We start from the raw sequence: 8861 nt of genomic DNA, 5'->3' as shown, positions 1-8861 counted from the left end.
AAGAAAGCAAACAAAAAAACTACAACTCCTCCCATGTTGCACTTTTGTTCGGGCTTCCGTTTTCCCGTCATGCAACGCTCGTAAAAATGGCGGCCGAACGCTTTCACAACAAATGAACCATGGATATTTATAATCTGGATGTCACCCCCTTTGGTTCTTCTCCTACCATTGAGTTTCTGATAATCTGATATTAGTGTTGACCGCGTAATCTTCACAATGCCGAAATATTACGAGGATAAAGAGGAAGACAAGCGAGCATGTGCTGGGTTAAGAGAGGATTTCAAGGCATGTCTCCTTCAACATGACTGCGTCATTAAGGTAAGCTTCACCTGCCTAGCTGTATTTATTTTCCTATTGTTTCTTTATGAAAACGTAAAGTATTAATTCGTTTTGTTTTGAATTAAGCTATAACACGTCCACTATATCACTTTACTACTTGCAGTATAGTCACTTTGCTTTTTTGTTATTTGTCCAAAATAATTGGAAATCTTGCTGAGTGGACAGCATGCTGGTGAATGTGAGTTTGAATTATTATTATTATTCTTATTATTATTATTGTTTGCCTGGTGGCCAGTCCAGGGTGTAGGGTAGCCCACCTCTCGCCCCAAACGATACGGATGCAAGTGCTATTGAAAATATCTTCTTGTATCCGTTTTTAGGAGGGAAAGATGCCCAGTGAGTGCTTGAAGGAAGGCCACTGCAAACCCTTGCACACATCATTCTTTGAGTGCAAGAGGTCGATGGTGAGTTTGTGAAGAGTTGGCCTGACGCACCAAAAATGACCATTTTCATAATGCCTTGTCCTAATGCAGCTGGACGCAAGGTCAAGATTCCGAGGAAGAAAAGGAAATTAAAGGACAAACATGACGCCACACATTCAAGACTGCAAGGCCGACCTGCCCTGAAGCTCCTCTTCCACCTTGTTTCAACATGTCAGGTAGAAGGAAAAGACATTTTTAAGAACAATGCACTCTGAGGCATATTATTGAACAACTGAGCAAATCAAGCGGGAGGCATTTTTGCTTTCAGTGTGTGTCAGTTTTTGCAGATAAATTTCGTTTGAAGCAGTGAATGATGTGAAAACCGGATAGTCCAGCCACTTACTGAAAAGTAAACGCTGATTGATGAGATGCTGTAAGTCTTATATTTTATTTGCAAGACTAAATCACAATGTTGGCGGGCAAATATTGTGAGAATTACATAATTATCTCACTGGTCATTTTCTGGATTTTCTCATCCACGTCAATACACAAGTGGCTCAAATTGTAATTCAGAATTGTAGGGGAAACATATTTTATTATAAGAATAAATATAATCAAAATAATAATATTATAGTAATACTATCCGCCCCAAAACTAAGATTTTGTTTTAGCAATGACATCATCGTCATTTTGTATTTATTCTTAGGTCGAATGTGTGGACTCTGAAAAGACAAATGCGTCTTTGCTATTGGATGAGTTTGACTTTTGTTATATATTCAATAAATAATAATAAGAGCAATAGAACTTAGTCCAAAATGGTTTCTGCCATGAATGTGATTTATTCAAGTAGAAATCATTTCTTTTGATTGGATTGTCTTAGCGGGATGAAATGAGTGCACTGTCAGAGGCCGTGTTGACAAAGTTCACGGCAAAACTATCTCAAGGCCGCCATCATCATCTCCTTAAACTTGTCCATGTCCACCTTCTTCATGATGTGAGCTTTGTGAGTCTTGTTGAGCAAGCCCACCGTATCCACCACCATCATGCCGCGCGTGTGCGTGCCCGTCAGCTCCACGCTGACCGGGTAGGAGTCGCTCTCGGTGACCAACGCGTCGTCGGCGGCCGCCGCCGCCGCGTACGAGTCGCAGGAGACGAAGCCGCTGCCGCCCACAAACTCCTTCTGGGCGCGCTCGCCCAGCGACGCCTCCATGCTGTGGCGGAAGATGCGCGCCATGAAGCGAGCTTTGGCCGTGGGCTGCGCCAGCCAGGCGTCGCAGAACTCCTTTTAGAACATGCCAAACAAAGAGATGATGTCGTCACGTCACTTTGGGAATTTGTGGCCACGGAAGATGAAATGACCTGTTAAGTATGGAGGCCCAAGACTGATCAAATTCAAAATAAATAAATGACTAATAGTGAAAATAAAAACTGATCCAAAAAACTAGATCATTTGAAAATTATATATATAAATATATTTTTTATTTTCACTTTGTCATTGATTGAGTTTGGATGTTGTCAGTTTTGGTCCTCCATAGTTAAGTGTTCACCCAGGATAGTTTGCTGTAGCAGGTAAACTCCCAGCATGCCAAGTAGGTTGGGCAGCGGTAGTCGTTGAGCACGATGTACGCCGCTTCCGGATCGGCCGCAAAGTTGAACTCGCCGCACACGGTGGCGTTCCCTCGCGCTGCGCGGGCAAGCGGAAACGGGGTCACTTGAAAGCCCTCCAAAGTAATGGATGACTTTTTGACTGCACTGACATTCAGTGTTGCCGCCCATGATGTAGAGCCCTCGCAGCTTGCTCGGCAAGGACGGATCCAACCTGACAGCCAGGGCCAAGTTGGTGAGTGGCGCCGTGGCGACCAGCGATACCTGGCGGGGATGCGGGAGAAGCGCGCACAGGTCACGACATTAGGTACACCAAGGGCTGGAACGGCAATGTTGTTTTTTGGATGACACCGGCAGACATTGTGAGGGATAGTTGCTTGATCTTCAGCCAGCCCAGGTGGAAAGTCATGGACGATTACAGCCAATAAAAATGCCTATTTACCTTTCGAAACCGCTCTCAGTAGCTTACGAGCGAGTTTCACCACACAACCTTGGCAGGAACCCAATTTAACAATGAGCTCATTGGATGGTGCAGGTGTACCTAATATTGCGTTCGCTCACCTCTCCCGGGTTCTCGCTGACGATTCTGATCATCGCCGACACGGCGCCCTCCTCCCGCACCAGGTCCGCGCTGGGAGCGTTGGCGTCGGGGGCGTCTCCCAGGCCGTCCAGCCCGTGGAAGTGGCCCGCGTCAATTGTGTTGCCAAGGAGGGCTTTGGCAGCACCTTTAAAAACCGGAATCTATCACATGAAGCGCTCGGGTTACCACAACACAGTCGGATTGGATTGTCGCGCTCATATTTTTCCACCAAATTATACGTCACAATGTTGGGAAAATCGCTTTTCTGCTGACTAACAAGTAAGATTGCAATAAATAAGTTAGGAGAAGTTGTAATATTACAGAATATTCATTAGGTCAATGTTCCAAAAAATGAAGTCGTTATGAAAATCAAGTTGCTTTGAACAATAAAGTCAAAACATGACAATACCATCATAATACTACGATTAAAAATTGTTTTAATTTCAGGAGTGGTTGTAAAATTATTAGGGACAAATTATAATCCTATGAAAATAAAGTTGTATTAAAGTATGCCAATAAAATGCTAATTTGAAAATAAAATATTTTGGATGTAATATGTAAGTAAGTCTTTTTTTTTCTTTCTTTTTTTTTTTGTGGGAAAAGATTCCAAATTAAAGTATTAATGAGTTATGGGTGAAAAGATATGAAAAATAAAGTTTAATCTTTGAGAAACTATACCTTCATTACAGATCAGTAATTTCAGAATTAACAAAACAGTCAGAACAAATACTGACTGTTCATGTGCGTTTTGGCCTCTTGGGAGCAGTGTGGTGCATGCATCCATCGAAAGTTGCGATCGAATTCTATTAAAATAACTCATTTTTGAGAAATGTGTGCCTTTGCGGTTTGCGTAGTATTATCTCATCTGTGGGTTGGTGTTCCCACAAGATATGTGTGTGGATATTCGTTATTTGAAGGAAAAACACTCCCAAAGTCAATGCTAACTTCCTCTTAGCATTTGCTAATTTCCTGTTAGTGCTAGGCTAGCGATGTTTTAAAAACGAAGCATGTTTTGTATTTAAGTATACAGTGGATGTAATTCTGAACGTTGTGTATTTAGTTTTACAGTTAACTCCAACTGCGGTTTCATTAAACAGCTTAAAGGGACAACAGAATAACACGCTAAACACTTGCTAGTTGCTAATGCTCAGCAAGCAGAAGGGTGCGTTCAGGGTACTTTCACAGTGTCGGAAACTTGGGTTTTCTTCGATAACGGGAAAATAATTGAAGGCCAATAATTGGCCGATTATAATCGGCCGGGCCCTACTTATTTTCGTCAAATTATTGTATACCTTATAGTATAAGGCTTATACATATATATATATATATATATATATATATATATATATATATATATATATATATATATATAGTATTACTTCACGTTGATGTTATCTAGGTTTGTAAAGGAAAACGGAACTGCAAAATGCTAACTAAGCATCCCTGGTTGTTGTCAGACAGTCCCTGCATGAGCGCAGTCAACTCAACTCTCCTCTTCCAAACGGCCACATTTCAAATCGAAACCAAAACGGACCCACCTCAAGCCGTCCGCAAGCTTGCAGAACCCGCAGCGTGTTCCTGCACACGTTCTCCACGGTGGTGTTTCCGTGCACGCACGTCACTCCCAGCAGGTCCACGTTGGGGGCGGCCAGCGCCAACATGATGGCCTGCGCGTCGTCCACGCCGCAGTCCACATCCAGCAGCAGCTTCTTCTTCATCCTGGAGCCTTTTTTACAGTTTAACGAGGCACTTGCACAAAGGTGAGCAAGCTTCTCTGCTTCTCATCTTCTCATTTCATTGAAGCCAGTGATTCTCAAAAGAATTGTTGCCCAAGTACATCCAGTTGTATTCAAGTTTTAAGTTCTGTACATTTGCATTTCATCTTTAAGAGCTGCTTTTAAATATTTGTTTTGAACATTTATTTAGCTCGGTCTTGTTTTGATGAACACGTGCAGCTTCTATGCGACTGTAGTTTCTTATCGCTCGTCATGATACTCGTCGAGATTTCCAAGTGTTTGTTTTCGGACGGTGCTTGCTTTCAAAAGCTTGACAATCACCGGCTTAAACTTACCTTCTGGGTATGAAAATGAACTGAAGTGTGCGATTGCTGGTGTTCTCAGAGAGTGAAAACGAACATCCAGTGATCTTAACCTTTGGACACCAGGTGAAAAAAAGAAAAAGAAAAAACAAGTGTAAGACTGTCGATAGCTGTAAGTACCGGTAATGTCATAAGAACGGTACGTTAGATGATGTAATGCAAAAAGAAAGGTTGAAAAATCCCCGCAAATTCAGAACGATACTACAATTGTGAATGCACATAAAGCAACAATTTAGCTCCTAATCAAGAGAAGTTTTGGAAGAGATTTCATTTGGGATTACCTCCTTGCAAAGCTGCACCACAAGACTGCTGCACACGGCGCCATGCAAGAGGAGTTTGAAGGCAAACGGAGGAAGAAGAGATCGCACTTCGTTTGCTTTTCGAGCTGGTGAACACGTAAATGTTTATGGACAAAGTGAGCTAAATATACACTAGGAAACCATTTGTAGTCATCTCACTCAATTTTAAGACTTATAAATAATGTATTTAATCATTTATGAGGTAAAAAAAAAAAAAGTTAACAGCGAGCTTCTTTAGGCTGGAGGAGCTACGCACACAATTCCGTCATTTCCGGTTGTAACCTTAAAGTAAAACACATTTTCATTTTAGCTCGGCAACACTAGCTAGATACTTTTGTATCATAATTTAAAAAAAAAAAAAGAAAAGAAAAGTGTTCACCGTTATATCATAGAATATGTCAATGGTACTTTTGGTCAATAGTTGTGAATTTAGCGCAGAAAACAATTTTGACTGGGCAAAGTCGCTTGAACGTATTGACAAAGTCTTGGAACATAAGAAGAAACAATTCAGGTCACATGTAATTTTTTATCACATTTTTTTTTTTTTTTAAAGTTTTATTCATCATCCATTTTTACGACCTCTTCCACTGTGTGCATGTAGCTTATTCAATAATTTTAGCAACAATAAGATACATTAACATAAGTAGCTGTAAGCAAAAATAACTATCATTTCTCAAATAAAATTGGCAGTGTCTGTTGATATGGTACAGTAAGATACATGGAGCCTGATATGGACGCAACAGAGGAAGTGTTGTTAAAGCTCAGCACAATTTATACTTTAATGCAACAATAATGTGTTGTTTTTTTTAAATCCCATGCACGATTTTTTGTTTTGTTTTGCTTAACATTGTGCGAATCAAAGCAATCCAACACATGCTGCATGGTTGCTATCCTGCAAGTAAAGAGACAGTACAGGAGCTTCAAATAATATAATACTCAATCCACAGCTTGGAACATTTTGTGAAGCTGACGACAATCTTTGTTTTCCTGCACATTCATTTCATTTCATTTTTGTGGCATTTAGATGAAGAGAAATGAACACATATCAGTCGACTGGCTATTTAGGAAGGCGTATTGGGGCCCCACTGAACAGGACAAAAATAAACAGACTATAAGAATAAAGTTGAATGTTTTCAAGATCAAAGTTGTACTATTTCAAGAATGGTAGACAATATTTTCACGATTAAATTTCTAATTTTATAAGGATAACCAATGTTATTAAAGAAAAAAACTTGCATTTTCAAGAGTAGTCATAATATTGCGAGAATAAACTTTTGTACTGTATATTGACAAAATTCAAGTTGCATACTACGAGGAAAAAGTCAATTATCGGGACTAGATTTAAAAAAAATATGACATTTTCAAGATTAATGAGAATCTTACGGGACTAAAGTTCTATGTTTGTTTGTTTGCTTTATTTCGATTAAAGTGATCAGTTACGAAATAGTCACATATATTTGAGAAGCAAGTACAGTTTGGGAGACTTACAAGATTGAAGTTGAGATTTTAGGAGAACTAAAAAAAAAAAAAAGTTTTTTTTTTTTTTTAAAGTTGTACATTTTTTGACATTGAAATGATCATATGAGAAGAAAGTATATTTTCAGTATTGAAGTTATGAGTGGAATGGAATCACAAGACTATTACGTGTGTGATTTCACTTGTTAAAATTTGAGTTATTGAATAAATATTTAATATTATTAATATTAAGTGTACAATAATTTATAATATAATGATTAAGTATTTAATCTAAAACATACAGTATTCAACTTTTCTTCATTCTTCGCATGATTATGACTAATCTATCTTGTAGTGTATTTTTATTTTGTTTTCCTTTCAGTGTGGTACTAATACTCCTTCCTTGTTGTACTTCAACTAAGAGGAAGTCAAAGCACTTGGACAGAAAAGTTATTTCCTTCTCAGTGACCAAACGCAACAAATGTCGCTGTGCGCGCGCGCGTCTTTTTCTTCTCGTCCTCTGGTTAGGATTCGACTTTGCCGTACGTTCCCTCCGGGGGGCGATATTGTTTGGGGAAGGCCTTGAGCTGGAGTGAGTTGAAGGCGTATTTGCGACATCCCACGTTCTTCATGGTGTTCTCCCGTCTGCAGCCCTCGCTGTGTGCCCGAGGAAGGAAAAAACGCATCAGGTAACAAAATTAAAACCAAAAAACACAACTTTGATTTGATTGGGATTACACGCTTAGAATAATTGTTGATGTGCTGTAAATGGAGATGGCAACGAGTGATCATCGCGTGTGGAGCAACTGACCTGCGCATGCAGTCCAGGTGCAGTCCAGGGCCTGATAGAAGACCTGCGGCGCCAGCGCGTGCTCCTGCTGCAGGATGTGACACTGCTCCAAGGTCAGCGACATGGCCGTGCGGTCCTTGGCGCTCTTGCAGCTTGTGAAGCGCACGCCGTTCAGGCGCCGGCACGCCTGCGGCCAACGCACAAATGCCGCTTAGTAGACTCGGAGTGTAAAAAAAACAAAAAAAAAAAAAAAAGACAACCAAACGTTCGTCTGTATCGAGTGGAAGCAAATTTCATTGTTCTGCCTGCCACTGCGTTGCTGGCATGGATAGATGAACAAATTTAATATCATTTCTTGTGGCAATACGGAAGTATGAGCCACAAAATGGCCGCCTTTCAAACTTTGGGTTGAGGATAAAAATTGGACATTTTTTTTGTTTGTTCTAACTTTCCATCGTGTACATTTTGAGATCATGTTTGGAATCCTTCAAATATTTCCATTTTCATCAGGATAAAGAAACATTTGTGAGTTTGGGAGACATTTTGAGGCTTCCAAAAGGCAATTCAATAAGATTTACAAGAATCACAATTTGGAGAAAAATCGGTCAAGTATGTCAAATTCTAGTTCAGGGGTCAAAAGAGTCACGTTAGGCCAAATAAATAACCACAAATCTGAACATTGTGATGAAGCAAACAGTGTGTTATTGTTTCGTGTCACGTGCAAAGGCTGCATCAGAACAGAAAAATATGCAGCATCCAATACGTTGATTATTTTTTTTCTACCTTTCAAACTCCTTTTTTTTTTTTTTTGTGGGGGGGGGGGGGGGGGGGGGTGATTTTTCATACTTCATTTTTCATGCATGTTTAGACTTTTCTGCCTTTATGTTAAATTTGGGGGATTTTTACTGACATATTATGGTCATTTTCTGCCTGTCTTCTTGCTGTCTTTTTTTCATGGACGTTTTATGTCAATTTTCTGCTTTTCCTCTTCATTTTTGGACATTATATGGCCACTCTTTGGGAAATTTTTAGGTTGTTTTTTTTTTCCGACATCTTAATATTTTAACTCATTATTCGTTTTTATTTAACCATTTATTCATTTGCAGAATATTTCATGACTTGACTTGACTTTAAAAAAATATTAATTTCTGCAAATTTGTTTTTTTTTTTAAAGATATCGACAGGAGCTACAGGAGAGAGACTAAATACTACTTGTGGCTCCAGAGCCGCAGGTTATTTATTGATAGGGATGTAATGATATCAGCAATATCGTGATATCACGATATTAAAACTGCCACAATATATCGTCTTCGTCATGTCACAATATTAAAAG

General features: G+C 39.6%; 4 protein-coding genes and 1 long non-coding RNA gene across 6 annotated transcripts in view; 3 read left to right on the top strand and 2 right to left on the bottom strand.

Annotated features, from left to right (window-relative positions):
* Positions 1-43: 43 nt before the first annotated feature.
* coa5 (cytochrome C oxidase assembly factor 5) lies at positions 44-1130 on the top strand. Its single transcript, XM_077537364.1, has 3 exons — positions 44-318; positions 660-743; positions 813-1130. Exons 1-3 carry the CDS (start codon positions 217-219, stop codon positions 852-854), a joined length of 228 nt encoding a protein of 75 aa, XP_077393490.1. The 5' UTR covers positions 44-216; the 3' UTR covers positions 855-1130.
* A 387-nt stretch (positions 1131-1517) lies between these two features.
* On the bottom strand, positions 1518-5526 carry LOC144030786 (nucleoside hydrolase). 2 transcript variants are annotated; one of them, XM_077537358.1, is made up of 7 exons: positions 5266-5526; positions 4958-5037; positions 4425-4612; positions 2868-3047; positions 2459-2570; positions 2249-2385; positions 1518-1983 (listed from the first exon to the last, which is right to left on the bottom strand). In XM_077537358.1, exons 1-7 carry the CDS (start codon positions 5307-5309, stop codon positions 1636-1638), a joined length of 1089 nt encoding a protein of 362 aa, XP_077393484.1. In that variant the 5' UTR covers positions 5310-5526; the 3' UTR covers positions 1518-1635. The 2 variants fall into 2 exon arrangements, with proteins under 2 accessions (XP_077393484.1, XP_077393485.1); XM_077537359.1 differs by having other exon boundaries at positions 4425-4605; positions 5266-5320.
* Positions 4301-7567, top strand: LOC144030790 (uncharacterized). The gene is made up of 3 exons (XR_013287359.1): positions 4301-4646; positions 7267-7427; positions 7513-7567. It is a non-coding gene; the product is annotated as an uncharacterized LOC144030790 (long non-coding RNA).
* inpp4aa (inositol polyphosphate-4-phosphatase type I Aa) overlaps positions 5807-8861 on the bottom strand; it is a 14687-nt gene continuing 11632 nt past the window's right edge. Inside the window, exons 23-24 of the mRNA XM_077537365.1 lie at positions 7569-7715; positions 5807-7403 (exon numbers count right to left, since the gene is read on the bottom strand). Of these exons, the coding sequence (XP_077393491.1) occupies positions 7263-7403; positions 7569-7715 (288 nt within the window). The 3' untranslated portion in view covers positions 5807-7262. The remainder of the gene's footprint in view (positions 7404-7568; positions 7716-8861) is intronic.
* slc9a2 (solute carrier family 9 member 2) overlaps positions 7568-8861 on the top strand; it is a 22252-nt gene continuing 20958 nt past the window's right edge. Inside the window, exon 1 of the mRNA XM_077537355.1 lies at positions 7568-7641. The gene's annotated coding sequence lies outside the window, so the exon portion shown is untranslated. The remainder of the gene's footprint in view (positions 7642-8861) is intronic.

This window comes from Festucalex cinctus, chromosome 11 (assembly GCF_051991245.1).
Source record: "Festucalex cinctus isolate MCC-2025b chromosome 11, RoL_Fcin_1.0, whole genome shotgun sequence".
Classification (NCBI taxonomy): Eukaryota; Metazoa; Chordata; class Actinopteri; order Syngnathiformes; family Syngnathidae; genus Festucalex; species Festucalex cinctus.
Note: the sequence above shows the minus strand (reverse complement) of the source record. Positions and strands in the feature narration are given on the sequence as shown.